The following is a 21,249-nucleotide window of genomic DNA, read 5'->3' on the forward strand; positions in this document are numbered from 1 at the left end:
AGTCGGACAGAACAAAGAAACCAACACTACAGTTTACAAACAGTATATACGTTCAGTGATGAACTATGCAACCTCTGTTTGGGCTTCCAACCTCACTGAAATATATTACAACACCCTACAGAGAATACAGAACAAGGCTTAAAAATAATCACAGGGTGCACAGCAACTACACCCACAGACTACCTACACCAAGAAACCAAAGTCCTCAAAGTCAAGGATCATCTAGATATAAGAGGCACACAAATTCATTCTGCAGCCTCGACAAACCCATACGATCCACGATACTACATGGCAGTACATCCACACACACCAATGAACATCAAACAACACCTAGCACACGATGTCATACACAATTACTGTCATCTCTCCCCCCTCGCCCACCTGAAACCAGCTTCTAGAGTCATATCCATGCTCAAATCACTCGCCGATGCATTCAGTCACTCAAGGGCAACACACAGCTGCATGCACGACCTCCTAATATCCACCTTTCTGAATCCTACCTCCCTTGTGAGGACAGGGTCCACTTTGCCAGGCTGATATGTGGGTATCATTCAGCCCTCTTGAATTATCAGAAGAGGCTTGATGACTCCGTCGCTGATGCCTGTCCAGGATGCACCACTGCACCTCATACGATTAAGCACATTATGGAAGACTGCATTACACACAATCTCCTGCGCCAACAACACAACATACACCCCTTGAGAGCTCTGTGGGAAAGCTCGGTCTCGGCCATGGCCTTCCTTATGGACTCGGGGCTGTTTGGACAGACTGCCTAGGGATCAACTGTTACTACTACAGTACTACCGACATAACTTGCAGAATAAAAAAATGCAGTCGAATTTTCTTATTTGCACTAGTTAGAATTCATTTTGTTAAGAGTTCAGCTCAGGCCAGCGTACATAATATTTTATCAATTTTCTTTTAACATATAAGTTTGCTTAACCCGCCCCATCCCTACCACTTTTCCACCACTGACTCCCCCCAATCCCGACCATTTTTGGAAAAAAATTTTTTTGACTGAAACCTCCGCTTTTGATGAGAAACATCAAAAATTCATAGAGAAATCGCTCATCTGAGGTTTAAAATACTCGATACAGGTAGGAGTACCTGCTTACCTTACTGAGTTTTCTAACAGACTGGCACCAAAGAAAACGAGTTCTATGGGAGGATAACTATTTCACACCACTCATAAACGGTATTTATTTATTTACTTGGTACGAATCTATATGTAGTATGAGAGTATATTGGTTTTCAAGCAGTAATATAGGCATTATAAGCATTGTTTCACTCACTAACTCATCACCATACCTGACCTTTTTTTGCCACATTGCCTGATCATCATTTCTGACTGTTTCTTCCTCTAATGCTATGTAAAGTTTGTCCTCCACATTGTCATTGATTGCGGAATCACTCTGGCCCTGAATTTCGTACCGTGCCATGACATGGCTTTACTGGCCAGGTCACTGATACAGGTGAATTGATGAGACAATGGCATGCAGGGGGGGGAGGAGGTCATGCAAGGTAAGGCAGTGTCCCTGCCTGACATCTTGTAGAGGAAGGTGTCAAGTGTATACGTACCAAAAATCACTCGCAAAAATTGAAAATTGTGCAAATTATGGATCTTGCAATTGATTCGCGTTTATGTACGTCAACGGGATTGGCAGTGACAAAACGTGTGGACGTTAAAGAACGTCGACGGGACGCTGCGGGTTAAGGCTGTTCAGGTTCTTTACATTGAACGTTACTCATTGAGATCTAATCCTGTAAAGATGTAAGCCAAAAATATCCCTGTCTATGCAATGGATTTAGAAATGAAATTCCAGAATTTTTACCTGGTGTCAGGTCTCCTAGGTTCATGAGATCGGTGTGATTAGAAGGACTTCAGATATAATTTCTGACATCCCTTGCTTCATAACTGTGAGAATTCTTTCTATTGTTCTCAAAACCTCTGCCCCTTTATCCTGCCTAGACAAACTCCTTTATATTTGTCTTTTAACCTGTGCCTTCTCATAAACATCTTCCTGACTGGATGATTCCTCGCAGGATGCTCCACTGGCGATCTTTTCAGATCCCTTACAGATTCTTGTTCATCATCCTTTTAGGGCTTTGGAGAAACGCTTGCCATTGCATTTAACATTTTAAAGGCCTTAGACTGAGTCAGGCATTGACCTTTAAGGTTTCAGACTGACTTCTAACTATTTCTGTCTTCAGTGTGTGACTTTATCTCCAGGCTCCGTTCTGATTGCCATGTGGATGTTGTTCTAACAGCCATCATGAATGATCTTATAAGCTGTGCATGTAGGTCTTTCAGATCATATGCTTATGATTCCCTCCTTCACTTTTCCATAAGCGTCTCACAACGTATGTCATAACAGTTGCTTCAACAACTACAAGATGAGGCTATGCCACGCTATGTCACACCTTGGTTTATTTACTTCTCTGTTATTTCTAACTGAGATAAACAAAATTTTGCTGTTGATAATGCAATATGAGCTCAATTCCTCCTTCTTTCAGTCAAAAAATTTTCCAGAATGATATTTCATATTATCAAACAGTGTGCCATCAGCTACCAGTATTCCTAGAGTGCCCAAGTCTTGGGAGATATCATGGAAAAATCCCATTACTTCCTATCCAAGGTTCACTTTCCAGAAAATGGGTGTGCTCTCTCTCTCTTTGTGTGTATGTGTATGTGTGTGTGTGTGTGTGTGTGTGTGTGTGTGTGTGTGTGTGTGTGTGTGTGTGTGTGTGTGTATTGCTCTTCGACGCAGTTGAACGTATCCCTTCCCGATTACAGATGGGCACAACACCCATCCGCCAACTCACACTCGCACTTTCCATGTCCATTTCGCCATTGCGAGGTACCCGATACTCTCATCTCTTCACACATGAAACTGTTATTTTAGCCACGGAGCTGTCTTCAAACTGTATTTTCCACTAACCATACTTCCGATCTTTGAACGGCATTTTGTCTACGCGTCTGGAAATGGACGAATCGTAATTATTTCTGTCCACTCTCATCCAGTATTTCCTAGATAAGAGCAGCCTCTGGCTCTGTCCTTTTTCATTTTCTTCCCCACGAAAGGATAGTCTTTGAGACCTGGAAAGAGACGAATGAGGATCGTCATGGGTAACGGATCACATCATCATCATCACCATCAGCCGTTGAGGTCCACTGCAGGACCGGCTTATCCCTATCGAAGCAGGGACGATACAGCCAATATATCTCTACCCAGTGGCTTAGGCTGTCTGGTAGAGACTGTATGTACTGTAGGGCGAGAAGTGATTGTGAGTGTGGTTGTAGTGTTGTATTGGCTTTGGATGTGTGTGTAGCTTGTGAACCAAGGGTAATCGGCTCGCCTTAAGCCGACTGAGTGGAAGTGTATTAGCATGCGACACTGATTCAACCACAGCGCGTCTTATGTCCGCCAAAGCGGTCAGTGGCTCGGTGAATGCTTCCCAAAGCTTTACAACTCTGGCGGGAGGCAAACGCACGTCCACCAGCATGCGAGACGCACACTCTTCCACTGTACCGTAACGGACCAGAACAAAGTATTAATTATGAATATTGGCACTGTAGGCTGACAGGCAGTCTAGGTGGTCATTTGTATGATCATATGCTCTATTGGAAAACAGAAACGAGTGGATTGGGTTGCAAGGCGTGGATGTTACGAGCTTGGACGATTGTGAATTATCAGGGCGAAGGGAGTACACCTTGTTGAAACGGCCATTGTAGGGTGGGCAGTGTGAAGACGAGTGTTTTCGGTACTATTTACAGAATATAGAAAGAATCATTTGCTTCCGACTTGCAAAGGTTTGACCTTTCAACAAAAAAGGGGCAAGTCAAGGCCAGTATCAGTATCCGGTGATATTAAGATGTTTGAACATAATACAGTTTAGCATAAAATGCTGTAAGTCATTGGTTGGGAGTGATCAAATCAGGTTAGCCACATTTTGGTAAGGTTTGTTCGATGTACGAGTAGTGACCAAATCTGGAGAAACAAATAAAGTAATGAAATGTCAGAAGACAGCAAGAATCATGTCATGATGTTAAAAGTAGCATGCAGAGGAAATTTTCTACAGTGAAGAATGCAAATGAGGAGAAGCTTTGTTAATGAAGTACTGAAGAAGAAGCACGTATGAAGAAACCTGTAAAGATAAATATATAAATAATTAATACCATGTCGGAATACAACCATTTTCTCTGTTAAGAAGTGAAGAAGTGTCATGTGAAGAACCAATTTTTTATAAAATGAGGTTAAAAGTTTGTGGGGAATATACAAATTATTTCGAGTTTAGACTCTCACATCATGTTATAATGCCTATCTGGTAAATGATTAGTAAGGGAGAGTAAGAAGAGAGTGGATGAGGAATTTGGAAGGAATTTGAGTGTAAAGTTGAGGGAATGTAAGAAAATGTTCTGGAAAGAGAAGAGAGTTAGACAGGGTGTCAAAGAAGTTAGTCGGGGAGTGACAGATAAAAATGGTAGATTACTTGTGGAGATGGAAGAAAAAGTGAACAGATGGAGAGAACATAGTTAATGAAAGTAATGTGAGTATAAGTGACTGGGGAATGGTTGGGAGAAAGAGGGATGTGAGAAAAGAGGAGGAAATCAGTAGCATGGAAGTTGTGGAAGCAGTGACGAAAGTCATAATTAGGAAAGTCCCAGGAATTGATGGAGTGTGTGGTGAAATGCTGAAGCATGAGGGAGAGATAGTAGTAGAATAGATGTGGAAGATGTGCAGATTGGCCTTGGAGGAAGGTAAAGTTCCGGAGGATTGGAAATTAGGTATAATTATTTCCCTGTACAAAAGAAAAGAGGAAAAAGAAGTGTGTGGTAATCATTGGGGCATTTATCTTTTGAGTGTAATAGAAAAGTATTTGGTAGGATACTTATTGACAGAGTCAGGGAAATAACAGAGGAACTAGTTGGAGAAGAACAGGGAGCATTTAGGCAGGGAACAGGTTGTGTAGATCAGATATTCATTCTTAGCCCTTTAGTGGAAAAGTTTCCAGGGAAGGGAAAGAAGTAGTATGCAGCCTTCAGGGATTTGGAGAAACCATATGACAGGGTGGATAGACAAGGATTGTGGAAAGTAATAAAAATATATGGAGTAAATGGAAGTAGTTGGGTGCCGTGAAAAGAATTAATGAGGATGCTAAGGCTGCAGTGCATGTGGACAGTGAACCGAGTGCGTGTTTCTATTTGAAGGTTCGGTTGAAACACGGATGTGTCATGTCTTCATGGTTGTTCTATCTCTATATGGATGGGGTAATAAAAGAGATACAAGGTACGGCAGTTCATGTTGGAGTGGCCCTAATGAGAGAGGATGGTGTTTGGAAACTCCCTGTTTGCAGATGATACTATGTTGTTGGGTGAAGACGAAGGGGAGGTGCAAGGCTTGGTGAATGAGTTTGGGAGAGTGTGTAAGAAACGGAATCTAAAGGTGAATGTAGGGAAGAGTAAAGTTATGGTCTTCGAGAGAAATGAAGTCAGTGAATGTACAGTGAGAATGGTTGAAGAGGAAGTGGAAAATGTGAGTGTGTTTAAGTACTCTGGTAGTGTGATGTGCAAGGATGGAAGTTTGGAGGGTGAAGTGCTTGAAAGGGAGCAACAGGAAAGAAGGTTCCTGGTTCCTTGAAAGTATTGATAAGAAATAGAGAAGTGAACATGGAAGTGAAAAAGTTACTGCATGACAGGATTGTGATATCAACCCCAACTTATGGAAATAAAGCTTGGACCTCGTTGGAGGGACGGAAGTCAAGAGTGACATCAGTGGAAATGAGTTATTTGAGAGGAGCATGTGGAGTCGCATGGAGTGACAAACTGACAAATGAGGAAGTGAAAGAGCGTTCAGTGTGGATGTGGATCAGATAGGAAGCGTTAGAAGAAACGCAATGAGGTGGTTCGGCCATGCTGAGAGGATGTAGAGCGAGAGACTGACGAGGAGAATGTATGTGAATGAGGTGGAAGGGGGAGGGGGGAGGGAAGGGGAGGCCAAGGGTGAGATGGAGGGATGGAGTGGAGACGTATATGAGAGAGGGGGATGTAAGGTGGGAGCAGGGCAATGAAATGGTGGGGGACAGGGAGACATGGAGGCGATTTGTTTGTGGCCACCTCATACGGGATTAAGGAGTCTGGCAATAGATAGATATACAGAACATTATTAGCGCTGCTGTCTTTGTTGTTGTTTTTGCTAATAATGCTGATGAATATGAGGAGGAAAATATTAGTCATGTTGCTGCTGATAATGATAATTATGATATTAACAATGGTGGATGATATTCATGATAATTGTGCTAAATTACTTTCTGATATGAGTTTCTTTTTCAGCGGCAAATGGTGAGTGCCCTACGGATCCCCCCAAACTGGACCACGGCATCATCGAGCTAAAGAAGTGAGTAAACAGGATGTACCAACGAGTCTAATATTTGGCTTTCTATTCTTTAAATTTCTTACTGACAGGAGTTTTCATTCTTTAACTAACTTCTGTTTCGTCTTGTGTTCTCACTGAATAAATTCTAGTTACAATACCTCGTGCTTTATGTTTTCCAACTTTTTATCTTTATGTCATGAGTAATGTTATGTTTAATATTGTATGTGTCCATGGCTAAGTTACCATAGTTTCCAGCAACTACACTACCAGGCATCTAGTTCCTAAATGAAAAACTATAGAGATGCACACACACATATCTATATCTATCTATCTATCTATCTATATCTATATTTCTCTCTCTCTCTCTCTCTCTCTCTCTCTCTCTATATCTATATCTCTCTCTATCTATCTATCTATCTATATATATATATATATATATCATCAGCCGTTGAGGTCCACTGAAAGACCGGCCTATCCCTACCGAAGCAGGGACGATACAGCCAATGTATCTCTACTTAGTGGCTTAGGCTGTGTAGTAGAGACTGTCTGTAGGGTAAGAAGTGCTTGTGAGTGTTATTGTAGTGTTGTAGTGGCTTTGGATGTGTGTGTAGTCTGTGAATCAAGTGTAATCAGCCCACCTTAAGCCGACTGGGTTCAAGCATACTAGTATGCGACACTTGTTCAACCAAAGCTTCCCTTATGTCCGCCAAATCGGTCAGTGGCTCGGTAAATGCTTCCCAGAGTTTCTACAACTCTGGCGGGAGGCGAACGCGCGCCCACCAGCGTGCGAAATGCACACTCTACCACTGTAGCACAGAGGATTCATATATATAGATATATATCTATATATATCTAAATCTATATCTATCTATCTGTCTATCTGTCTATCTATCTGTCTATGTATCTATCAATCTATCTATCTATCTATATATATTTTTACACACACACACACACACACACACACACACACACACACACACACACACACACACACACACACACACACACACACACACACACACACACACACACACACACATACACATATATACCAGATTCTCTTTGGTTTGGCTGTTTACCAGTGCTATTAAGAGTGTTGAGACATTGCTTTTGCCATAAAGGGATTGCATTTATTTTTATAACTCACTACACCAGTGGTGAGTTTTACTGTTCTTGCCAATATCATCATCATCATTATCATAATCATAATCATCATCATCCGGACTTCCCTTCCCACGCTAAGGCAGGGTGAGGAGTAGCAACGTCCAGACAACCCAAGTTTGCCCAATGTAATGGACCAACTTTCCATTCACTCATCATTCAAACCCCCGGAATCCTGTCTCTATCTAATACGCCAAAAACTTTCACCAAATTCTGCGGCTTCACATAAGCTTCACATAAATATATCCAACAGAGTCAGTCCTGACGCTGCCACGTTAAAAAGGGGTGCCAAGTCCCTGTTCATGCACTTCTCACATCATTCATCCAGCCAGCTCGGTCTCTCGTCAGTCCCCTAGTCTTACCGACTTCCATACCTCTCTTCCTCACACACTCATCCACCATATCCCTCCACCTTCTCCTTGGCCTACCTCGCCTCCTTCCTCCTTCAAATTGGATCGGATGTACTTTTTTCATGACTCTCTTGTTATTCATTCTCTCCACATGACAATACCATCTCAGTGCACTGTCTTCGATTCTGGTGTCCACAGACTTCCTTATCCGCATCTTTCACGAATCACATTATTTCGTATCTTATCTACTCTCTGTACTCCACCCACATTCCTCAGTAGTCCCATCTCCACTACTATCACTCTTGACTTTTCATTTTCATGCCACACCATAGTCTCACGGCCATATGTTAAGCTGGCACAAACAATCCCTCATGTAAGCCTCGTGCAGCTGCAGCACCCAATCCTCTGTTGCTTATCAAGGCCTTCATAGCGCCAACTACTTTCCTTTCTTGTGTCACTCTACTTTCCATTTATTTTGCACATTTTCCTCTCTTTTTTATCACTGTAACCAGGTATTTGAACTCTCATGCAAATTCCAGTCTCTCTCCATTCACTGTAACATCACATTGGGAGTCACCTTCTCTCTCAATAACCATCACTTTACTCTTTTCTACATTTATTCTCAAGGCACGACGGTCAAAGACATCAGGAAAACTGTGCACTAGTCTACCCAGTTCTTGTCCGATATTTGCAAGCAGTACTACATCATCAGCATATAACAAATTTAAGATATTCCATTCATCACTATTCATAGCCTACGCCATCCCTTTCTCTGTTAATCGTGTTTTTACTTCTCTCATCACCCTATCCATATATATATATATATATATATATATATATATATATATAATGAACAACCATAGGGACATAACACAACGTTGTCGCAGGCCCACAGTGATCGTGAACCATTCACTTAGTTGCCCACTTACCTTTACACAAGTCTCACTACCAACATAAAAACTCTTGACGTCACCTAGAAGCATACCATCTACTCCGTTCAAACGCAAAACCTTCCAGTCCCTCTCTGTCTACTTTCTCGTGTGCTTTTTCCAGATCCATAAATGCCATTAACACATTATAGTCCTTTTCACAAGCCCACTGCATTATCTGTCTCACTGCAAATATTTGAACCACACATCCTCTGCTACTCCTAAAACCACCCTGTTCATCACTCACCAGGACTTCTGATATCCCCCTTACTTTCTGTATAATAGTTCTTCCATATACCTTCCCTACAACACATAATAAACTTATGCCACTATAACTCTTGCACACACTTCGCTCATATTTATTTTTGTACAGGGGTACAGTCACAGCCTATATCCACTCAGTTGACACAGTTTCACTCATCCATGCCTTCTTACATATCTCCAAGAAGCACTTCATTCCGCTCCCTCCACTACATTTAATGATCTCTGCATACACTTCATCAACCGCAGCTGCTTTCCCATTTTTCAGCCGCTTCACAGCGTTCTTCACCTCTACGAATGTCACGTTTCCCTGCACTGCTTTCCATTTTTTCTCTGCACTCCTGCAAAACTAATTTTTACAGCGGCTCTGCTCTTTTTGTTGCCATTCATCAGGCATTCAAAATATTCTTTCCATCTGCTCCTTACTTCAATCCCAAGGGTAAATAATCTACCACCTACATCTTTCATACCTTCACATTTCTTTCTGCTTTCACTTCTCCATTTACGCACCGCTTTCCAGAATAAGTTCCTATTTTTAGAGTAGTTTGCGCTCTTTTGCCTTCCTAGATCATCATTTACCTCATTCTTTAGTCTTTTTACGTGCTTCTTGCTCTCAGTATATTCATTTCTTATTTCAACTGAACCTCTATCTTGTAACCACATTAGCTACTGCTTCCTCTTTTCCTCCACTGCTCTCTTAACTTCTTCATCCCACCATGCCGTACCTTTCTTCATTGTTGTTACTTTTGCCACACAACACACCGCTCTAGCATTCCTAACTAAGTAAACCCTATATGAATTCCACAGGCTGTCCAGATCCATTTCTTTCCAATTCACTGATTCCAACTCCTCCCCTACTTTGGTTCTGTATTCATCTGCCATTTCTATGATACTTATTTTCTCAGCTTTCAGCCTTTCTCCCTGACTGCCCCTTTCTCTCCTGGTCCACCTCACTCCTCTCAGTTTGATCTTATGTGCCACAATCATATGATCTGACAGACCTCAACATCGTCCTCTCACGGCCCTTGTATCAGCAACGATTCCCACATCGACCTCTCTGCAAGCATGTAACCAATCAGGCTCCCTTCAACACGATCCCCGTTCCCTCCACACCATGTATATTTATGTGGATCTTTGTGTTTGAAATACGAGTTACAAATGCACAACCTCCATACCTGACACATATCCTTCAGTCGCTTCCCATTATCATTTTCTCCTGTTCCTCCATTACAAGCCACTATGTCATCCTCAGGACCAGTGCCTACTCTTCCATTCATATCGCCCATTATGATCACTTTATATCTCCTGGCATTTCTCCCACTGCTTCATTCAGTCCATCCCAAAACCTGTATTTCTCTCTTACTCCTGTCATCACACGGTGCATACGCTACAATTAGAGCCACTTTTACCTTCTCAAACTTGAACTTGACATGCACAGATCTCGAGCTGACACATTTGTAATCTCTCATTCCATTATTATTATTATTATTATTATTATTATCATTACTATTATTATTATTATTATTATTATTATTATTATTATTATTTTTATCATTATTATTAACGAAGAAGTAAATTGGTCGTACTCACATAATTTCAAAGATAAGGTCATCATGCTTGGCCATCAGAGTCCCCCAGCTGGCGGGTTCATATGACCCAGTATCATCCTGTTTCCAGTACTGGTTTTCCAGTTAATCCAAAAACTGATAAAAATAGTCTATTTGCGGAGTCACAGAAGCTGCTAAAGGTACAGACTTGAAATTGTTGTGAGACATAGCCAAGGTCGGGGAGCTGGTCTGAAGTGACTATGGGTCCATTTAGATTTGTAGTTTCTGAGATTGCCCAGGGGTCATTAAAAAGTATACAATTAAAAAAAAAGGATAGAACTGAGCTACATTCACCAAATTTGGTCATTTATAGAACTTTATATGCTATGCATGGCTACAGTGTATGAATGGCCTAGACTCAAAACTCAAGGTCGCAGCCAAGGTCAAAATTCAAAATTTGCTTTTTTTAATGTGCTGAGGTCGCATACACAAGATGGACGACCTTGTCATGTGGTGAGTTAATGAACTTGCTATTGGCATTTTCCGTTTTGTAGGCATTTGTATTATTATTAGTAAAACTTCCCACATCACCATTGGAAGTTTTCTTTTCTGTCATTATTATTATTATTATTATTATTATTATTATTATTATTATTATTGTTATTATTATTATTCTTTAAATCGCGATATTTCAAAGGCTGTTTGGCCTAGAGTCTTGAAACTTTATCTTAGTCGGACAACTGTCTGCTTCTTTTGGCCAAATATGGTGACAAAGCGTCAACCTGATCTCTGGATATTATCTGCGGCAGAGAAAAGTGAGTCAGCCACGTTACCTCTAGAATTGCTTAAGCTAGGAAGCTGAAACGTTACTACTGCCTGATATGACGCAGGCTCACGATCAAGTTTCCGCATTTACTTTTCTATTTTCTTTTCGTTTTAGAACTTTTGCTTTTGTAGTTTTTGATGTCTCTTGTTGCTTTTGAATGATTCTCCACACAAAGTGAGCAATGGGATCAGACAGCCAGACACAAACAGACAGACAGAAAGATAGACATTCACAGACTTGGGATTATAGAAAAAGATTATATTATGTATGCATGTAGTGTCTCGCCCTGCTTTTGTGTATCACATGATGACTCATCTGACATGACACAGGTACGCTGTCGAAATTTCCTTTTTTTTTAAGTTGATGAGGGGGCTGCAGCATACTCCAGACGGTTCTATGACACTTTTCCTCCATGCCTTCCCTCGTGCTACACGGGCATCTGGTAGCGCTCATGACTGGAATGTCACTCAACCATATTGCAGAACTTCTGCCTATCAGAATTCTTTCATTCCCCGAACTGCATCTCTCTGGAACTCGCTTCCCCAGAGTTGTTTTCCTCCAAATTTCAAACCACAACTGTTCAAGTCTAACTGTTACAGATATTTTATGAATGAAGGACACCAGTAGTCTGGTGTATGGATTATTTTTTTTTTTTCCCATTTGTTTTTCCTTCCTCCGTTCTGTTATTTAAAATATATATATATATATATATATATATATATATATATATATATATATATATATATATATATATATATATCTTACGAACTCTGCATTACAGACAGAAAATCAGGAAGTGTAGACTATAAAAATAGATATATATATTTTCTCGTGCAGACTTACTTGGCGGCTAGAGTGTAATGTATTTATTCCTGCTGTGTATGCCCCTGTTTCGTGTGTGACCTAACATGTTTTATACAGGACAAAACTGCTTCGACTGCCATGGTTTTGGCAAAATGTCTGTGTCAAAGAGGCTCATTACCTGGGTAGAACCATGTATCACTTCAAGCTGATATTTTTCGGGTTTCGACTGAGGTCAGGTTCAGACATTTCAGACGCAGTTTGTCCAGCCATGTAAGTCACGGCAAAACTTGGATTAAGAACATTTCGTTTAACCCTTCACACCGGGTGTGCCATATTTATTTTAGGCTTGGTACTTCCGGACGTGTTTATTCAACCTGGGAGAGACTTTTTAAGCTAGAGGAGTTTGATTTAGCCTTTATTAATCAGTCATTATACATGAGAATTTCCAAGTAAAAAAAAGTAATTTGTACTTAGCAAGAATAAACTAAAAAAAAAAAAAAAAAGTCATTGGATCGCAAGGATAAATAGGCCCCGTTCTGAGCACAATGTTACCAACTGTTATCGGCATTCCGTATGGCTCTGAAAAATGAACGAATGTGGTCAAATGAGTGTGGGTGTTCTTATTCCAGAGCTTGTCCTCACTTGCACGACTCATAATTTGTCCAAGAATAAGTGCGATCCTGGCCATAGTTTAATGAGGCCCTAAAAGCGTCAATCCTCAGTCAGACACGTTCAGTATCCATGTTGCTTGCTCAGAATTTGCCAATAATGGGGGTTTTGTCAGGACTGAGGTGGTAGCTCGTAGACCATCTGGCTTACTCCCTGTGAGTTTACAGTTCCACCAGCGTTTATTTCTCTCTCCCTAGGGAAATACTTTATAATCCCAAACTCCACACCTTCGCCTCATTCTCCTTCAAAAAAATGTTATGATGTATTTTATTTCTCAGGCTGGAGAAGTACTGTCAAACATTAATGGTGTATATATATATATATATATATATATATATATATATATATATATATATATATATTACGGAACAGCGAAAGATAATGTACACTTTAAGTGAGAATACTAAAAATCACTACTGTCCCGTAAAGTTCCAGGTTCAAAACAAAAGAGATAAAATTACAAGTTAAAGTTTAATGCACAAACTAACAACAAACATTCAGGACTCATAAGGATAATGTAATGGCAAAAACAGGTTAAATATATGGTTAACTGCAATAGCCTCTATTAACACGAAATTAGCAAGAGTAAATTTATCTAAGTCAGCCCTGATAAAATGAAAATACACTGGGTAATGCTCAGTTAATGCAAGATAAATTATTACAGATACAAAATATTATCAAAAATGACTGACCAAAAACCTTTACATAAATCACAAAAAAAGCTCACTAGGCCTAAGAATTAACCCTGTGCTACACAGCACAAGAAAAAAATGCAACAACAGTTACACTCAAATTACACAGCTGCTAGATGGTTGGAGACTTCCTGAACACTCACAAGAATAATAACTGTACAGGGGAGGACACAGATGTGAATGAAATGAGGAGTAGATCTAAGTGGCCATGATGCAGAGACTAAGCTCATTATATAGGGGCACGCAGAGCTTGATACAACTTGTAAGAAAGACGCGCAAATGAAGCCATGGGGACAAAGAGCTGACAATCCCGCTCTGAACAACAGAAATGACGACTTACTCTACTATAATGGTAGAAGGGGGGAACTGAGGCAGAACACGCTCGTGATCAAACATGCAGCATACTGTGCGTTAAAATTACACAAAGGATGATGAAATCATAGGCTATGTAACACCTCCCCACAAAGAAAAAGAAATTTACAAAGGAAATTTGTTATTACTCTAAAACAATCTGTCTAAAGTCTAGATAAGCAATCTGCAATAACATTTTCTTTCCTAGTGTTACAAAACATGAGATCTCCCTAGCACGTTCAGTCATAGGTACTTGCCAGTATCCCTTTAACAAATCAAACTTACTTATGTACCTAGCCTTTCCGATCTTGTCTATGCAATCTTCCACGCGAGGGAGAGGGTAAGTGTCTGTTTTGGTTATCTGATTAACACGTCTGTAGTCAATGCAAAGCTACTGTGACCCACCTGGCTTAGGGACTAGAGTGACAGGAGAACTCCACTCTCTCTGACAGGGCTCAATCATTTTGTGGTCCAACAGATAGCCAAGCTACTTCTGGATGAGAGGAACTTTCACTGGGTTCACACGGTAAGGAGGCAATTTAATTGGCTTTGCATCTCCAACATCGACATCATGCATCAACACAGTGGTTCTTCCTGGAGTGGCACGGAACACTTGCGGGTACTCCTGCAGTAATGCCGAAAACTCCTGCCTTTCCCTGGGAGGTAGATGAGAAAGCTTAGTCTGGAGATCATTCATGATATCAGGATTCCTCCCCAAATCATCACTCAGGCTCACACTGCATGGGAGAGCTTCACTTGCAGACTCGGATGGAACAGCTACAGCGCAGACCGGATTACTTTCGTCCCGCCTGCGATATAACTTTAGCATGGTGACGCGACACAGTTGCTTGCTCCCTCTACGATCTGGTGTGGCGATGACATAGTTGACATCACTGAGTCTCCTCTCCACGAAATAAGGACCACCAAACTTGGCTTGAAGAGGCCGCCCATGAACCGGTAGTAGAATAAAAACCCGATCTCCTGGCTGAAAGTGGCGCAACCTGGACTTCCCATCATACCAAGTCTTCATCTTCTGAGCAGCTCCCAAACTCTCTCTCGCCAGCTGCAAAGCAGTGGACAGCCGTTCTTTGAACTTCATCACACACTCCAGCAGGCTGACGTCATCTTCCTCCGACAGCCAGCACTCCCTGAGCAACCTAAGGGGTCCCCCCACTTCATGGCCAGACAGTAGTTCAAAAGGTGAGAAGCCCAGTGATTCATTTGGAGATTCCCCTGCAGCAAACACAACGAATGGAAGACCCCTATCCCAGTCTTTCTGATGTTCCAAACAGCATTTCTTGAGCATCGATTTGAGTGTTTGATGATATCTCTCCAACGCTCCTTGGGTCTGGGGATGGTAAGCTGAAGACGTGATCTGGGTGATGCCCAACTCTTTCAGAGACTGCTTGAAAACATTTGACGTGAAATTACTTCCCCGGTCTGACTGTACCTCCTTGGGCAGACCAAACTTTGTGAAGAACCCCAGCATTTCCTTAACCACGTTCTTTGCTGAGATATTTCTAAGTGGAATGGCTTCAGGATAACGAGTAGCCATATCAATCAGGGTCAACACATAAGAAAATCCTGAAGAAGTCTTAGGAAGAGGGCCCACAATATCCACCAACACACGGGTGAAAGGCGCCTCAAAAGGAGGAATGGGAACTAGAGGTGCAACCTTTTCGGTCTGATTACACTTCCCCACAACTTGACAGGTGTGACAAGACTTACAATACCAGGAAACATCCCTGAAGATACCTGGCCAGTAGAAGTGTTTCAAAATGCGTGCCACAGTCTTCCTCACTCCAAGGTGTCCTGCCAAACTGGAATCATGAGCCACTCTAATGATATCCTGCCTACAAACACGAGGGATGACAACTTGATGTACAACCTCCCATTCACAGTCGGCTGATGCTGTTGGGGGTCTCCACTTCCTCATAAGCACTCCTGACTTTATATAATAACAAGTAGAAGCACCGGCTGACTCTTCCTCACTGCAAGCAGAGTTAGCTAGACCTTTCAACTCAGGGTCAGCAACCTGCAACTCAACCAACTCTTGACGAGACAAATTATCATCACTACGGGGTACTGCCTCATCTGGTGAGTGGTCCAAATTAGCAAGAAAAGTGTCAGCTAGGATAACATCATCATCATCATTATCCTCTAAATCACCAGTAACTTTAGACTTAGCCCTAGTGACAGCACATGCAGGGAACACATCAGGGACATCACAATCCTGGGACGCAGCCACTGGCTCACTAGACAACTGAGGAGCTGGACACACTTGACTTCCACCAATATCATTTCCAAGTAAGAAAGTTACACCTGACATTGGGAGTGTCTCAACCAACCCAACCATAACGGAACCATTAACAAAACCAGACTCTAAATTCACTCTGCACAGAGGGACAGAAGTAATTATTCCCTACACCTTGTAAGATTACAGTTTCATCAGAGGAATTAACATTAGAGCCTAGAACACTGGTCAGCATAAGGGATTGGCAAGCACCTGTATCACGATATATTTTAACTGATTTCCTGTCATAACTGTCCAGAGGACTGACAAAACCATCAGACAGGAAATTAGCACATGAACTCTTGAGAGTGTCACCCACGTTACTGCTCAGAAGAGGAGCTCCATCATGAGGATTTAAGTTACCCCTCAAAGCAGGTTCAGTTAACTCAGTTAAAGAATTCTGGGAACTCTCAAGAGTGGACACTAGACCAATTGACTGGATATTTAAAGACTCCTTTTTGTTCACATCACGCTGTCTCCTGAAACATTTCTCCGTAGTATGACCAAACTTACTACAATAAATACATTTACTTTTCTGAAATCTAGAGGTGAAGCTGGTATTTACTTCCTGAGAAACATCATCTTTATTCTCTTTCCTGTTACCTGTACTCTGAGTAGAGGCAACGTACTTACTCTCAGCTTTCCCTTTTTCTTTAGAATATCTCATGTGAGTGAGAACATATTCATCAGCTAAAACTGCAGCATCAGACAAATTATCTATTCTTTTCTCATCAAGATATAGGCTTACATCTTTATAAATACACCTCTTGAAGTCCTCCAGCAAAATCATCTGCTTAAATTTACCAAAATCAGAATCCACATTCTTAGAATTTAATCACTGCTCTAACAGATCTTTGATTTTTGCATACTCAACATGGGATTGCTTATCTTGCTTATAAGTTGTCCTAAATTTTACTCTATAGGCTTCAGGAACAAGCTCATAGGCCTTAAGAATCAAGCTCTTAACTACATCATAATTATCAGATTGATCCTGAGGCAAAGATGCATAAGTTACTTGAGCTTTACCGGTGAGAACAGTTTGAAGGAGTACTGGCCAATACAATTTGGGCCAATTAAAACCTGTAGCTACCCTCTCAAACAACTGAAAATACTTTGTTAAATCAGATTCATTAAAAGGAGGGACAAGTTTAACATTTTTAGCCACATCAAAATCATCAGAGCTAGATGATCCAGTTCCACCTTGTTTCATGCGATACTCATGGTCTGCCTGAATCCTAGCAATTTCAACTTGTGCCTCAGCCTCCTTAGAACGGGCCTGAAATTCAGCCTCCTTAGCACTTGCTTGAAATTCAGCCTCCTGAATACGAGCCTGAGACTCAGCCTCCTTAGCACGTGCTTGAAATTCAGCCTCCTTAACACGAGACTCCGCCTCCTTAGCCTGAGCCTCCTGCAGGGCTAGCTGTAACTTAGCTAATTCAATCTGCGTTTGCTCATTTGGAGGAGTTACATTAAACAAGCTTTCATTAATCATGTCAACAATTTGATCTTTAGAATGATGAGAGCGAACAGCAATTCCCAATTGTTGAGCAACAAGCTTAAGTTCATTCTTTGTTCTGTTTTCTACATCACACACTGTTTGCACATTTGACAAAAAATCTTTGGCTTCATCAAGTGTAGTAATAGTAGACTTCATGAATAAGTAACAGTCACAAAATATCAAGCAATATCCTTATGATAATATCCTGAATATCCTGATAAGAGGTCGCCAAATTTATGTTACGGAACAGCTAAAGATAATGTACACTTTAAGTGAGAATGTCCCGTAAAGTTCCAGGTTCAAAACAAAAGAGATAAAATTACAAGTTAAAATTTAATGCACAAACTAACAACAAAACATTCAGGACTCATAAGGATAATGTAATGGCAAAAACAGGTTAAATATATGGTTAACTGCAATAGCCTCCATTAACACGAAATTAGCAAGAGTATATTTATCTAAGTCAGCCCTGATAAAATGAAAATACACTGGGTAATGCTCAGTTAATGCAAGATAAATTATTACAGATACAAAATATTATCAAAAATGACTGACAGAAAACCTTTACATAAATCACAAAAAAACCTCACTAGGCCTAAGAATTAACCCTATGATACACAGCACAAGAAAAAATGCAACAACAGTTATACTCAAATTACACAGCTGCTAGATGGTTGGAGACTTCCTGAACACTCACAAGAATAATAACTGTACAGGGGAGGACAGAGATGTGAACGAAATGAGGAGTAGATCTAAGTGGCCATGATGCAGAGACTGAGCTCATTATATAGGGGCACGCAGAGCTTGATACAACTTGTAAGAAGGACGCGCAAATGAAGCCATAGGGACAAAGAGCTGACAATCCCGCTCTGAACAACAGAAATGACGACTTACTCTACTATAACGGTAGAAGGGGGGAACTGAGGCAGAACACGCTTGTGGTCAAACATGCAGCATACTGTGCGTTAAAATTACACAAAGGATGATGAAATCATAGGCTATGTAACAATATATATATATATATATATATATATATATCATATGATGAAATAATATTGTCATTACAAGTATCATTCCTAAGTACCTTTATCGAAGGATGTGGATGACACTTTGATAGCAATCTAAAATAGTGAAGCGAACGAGTTAAATCATCGAATGATTGATGTGACCTACCTGTGACCTACCTGAGGAAAACCGAGCTATAATTTGTTCATTTATGAATCACCGATAGACAATGAGCCTGAGAAAATAGAGGCATTGCTCTCCTTGTAGACTTGCGGCGTACTCCTAATGCAGGTAATATCGAGCGTGTACGGTATGTTTAATAGAAGAAAACGGTATAAATTCCTCTCTGAGCAGTCGTAAGATCATACAAATGGATGCTGGAAAGAGCTCACTCTTCCAAGTCTTTTTTCCTTGGCCAAATTATGTCTTATTCATATATGCTCACCTACATGGCAACATATTAAACATTCTGAGAGATCTTGAACTGCATTTCACATTAAGGATGCCACTGGACCGTTCCTGTGCGATGCATTTATCGTCGTGTGTAATGTTAGTTTCAAAAACAACATTATGGCTGCCAGTTTACCGACTTGTACCTAGTGAGTATGTGTGAAGTATCTTTGCGAAATTTTTACAGTTCTTTAAAATCTACAACTTACTGTCTGAAGATGTTTGTGCTTACCGACTCCCTGATATTTCTTGAAAGTTTAGCGCCTGCTGTGAAATAGGTTGAGAGGTGTATAAGACATATTCTTGGCTTAGACGATTGTCTAGCACTTTTTTTTTTTTTTTTTTACCTCGCCCGGGACGGAGTCCGACGAGTTTTTTTTTTTGTCATTTGTTTGTTTTTTGTTAATTTGTTTCTTTGTTTGTCAGCAGCATAACGAAAAAACGGCTGAATGAAATTACATGACACTTGCAGGATATGTGGGCACTAGTCCCCAAAGGAAGTGATTAAAGTTCGGAGATAACACAGTGACCATGAAATGTTAAAATCAAGGTCATGGATTTTCAGAGGGTTATAATTTTAAACCTGTTGAACATAGAGATATTCACCATTATCACCATGAAGGAACTCCCATATGGGCTTTTATCTGACATCAAGACCTTTGACCGTGAGTGTCCTTGAAAGGTCAAATTCCGGGTCACGGATTTTTAAGGGCTATAACTCGAAACTGGTTGCAAATAAGTATTTACTAAAATCAACTTATAGTAAGTCCCACACGGGCTTTTAACTGGTACCATGACCTTTCACTTTATAGTCTGGAGGAATTTCACTGAACCTCGTTCCAAGACACATACAAAGTTTTATTGCATTTCTTGATACATTGGACCCTGCTAATGAAAATTAAAAGTGCACCCAGTTGGCACACTTGAACATTGTGTTCTACAGGTCGAAATCCAAAATGGCCGCCCGAGAAAATGAAAAATTACAATATTTGATTACTATAGTCACTAGTTTTACTAATATTACATTATTTAAACGTAGAGTTATTTCAAGAAATTCTAGGCATAACAAAGTACATTATATATGTGTAAATTGTGAAAAGAAAAATTATTTAGTTAATAATAATTGCTTAAAAAAGACACCAAATGTGATTACCGTACCCTGTTAGACTATCACCAAGTATTACAACAATATTTCATTTTCTTAACAAACTATACAGGGAAAGGATGGAGAATTAGGTCTTTCCGTCAGTAAACATTTTTAAATATTTAACATGTCTATTCCAACAAACATATTTAAACCATACTTTTTTTTACAACTAAAATGTTCATATCCCTTATATCAGAATGTTAACCAATTACGCCCTTCATAATTGATCAAAATGCTTTACATCAAAAATATATGTTGCTTATAAATATAAAAACACTGAAAAACGAAACATTTACAATTATATAATATACTGTCTGTCATTTCCACGTTCATACTTTCCTCTTCTTCAACTGACACTCTTGATTTACTTTGAGGATTGTGGCAGTCAGTTCTTCGGCAAGCACAAAACAGTGAGCAAGAAAGTTGTGCTGCAGCACAACTGCAGCGGGCAGTTGAATATGGGGTGCGGGATTGACACCCACAGTTGATTAGTTGTAGGATATCAAGTGGTGCAGGAGAAACATCAGGTGGCAAGCCAATTGGAACCAACATGTTTGAATCAGGATACTTGGTCCACCCATAATGAAGAGGGTTCATTTCTGGTGGCTCTGGATCAAGGGAACGTCTCCAAATTGCTGCCTGTAAATGGGCTCGCAAACATGTTCTTCAAATGCTTCTGATGTTGGTGGCAAAGGTTTTAGCTCTGGTGCTGTGGTGAGCCAAAGATTGCCCATCTTCGATTGCCACACAGATTATCTTAAAGATGTCATGTTGTTTTCATTTGGAAAGCCATAACATGCTGCAATGAATATTGTGGCTTCAGGAGTAACATCAGTCAGCTCTCCTTGTTGCCACCCTAATCTGGTAAGTGTCTTTCCACTCTTTATTTGTC

The 21,249-nt window shown here is 40.5% G+C and overlaps 1 protein-coding gene across 1 annotated transcript in view; it reads left to right on the forward strand.

The window, feature by feature from the left end:
- The window catches only part of LOC145415098 (coagulation factor XIII B chain-like), a 141,184-nt gene that overhangs the window by 61,258 nt on the left and 58,677 nt on the right, over positions 1–21,249 (forward strand). The window contains exon 7 of the mRNA XM_080284517.1: positions 6,332–6,395. Coding sequence (XP_080140643.1) covers positions 6,332–6,395 — 64 coding nt within the window. The remainder of the gene's footprint in view (positions 1–6,331; positions 6,396–21,249) is intronic.

The sequence above is a fragment of the Coenobita brevimanus genome, chromosome 13 (genome assembly GCF_032717465.1).
Source record: "Coenobita brevimanus isolate Jiangsu-jjx chromosome 13, ASM3271746v2, whole genome shotgun sequence".
Taxonomy (NCBI): Eukaryota; Metazoa; Arthropoda; class Malacostraca; order Decapoda; family Coenobitidae; genus Coenobita; species Coenobita brevimanus.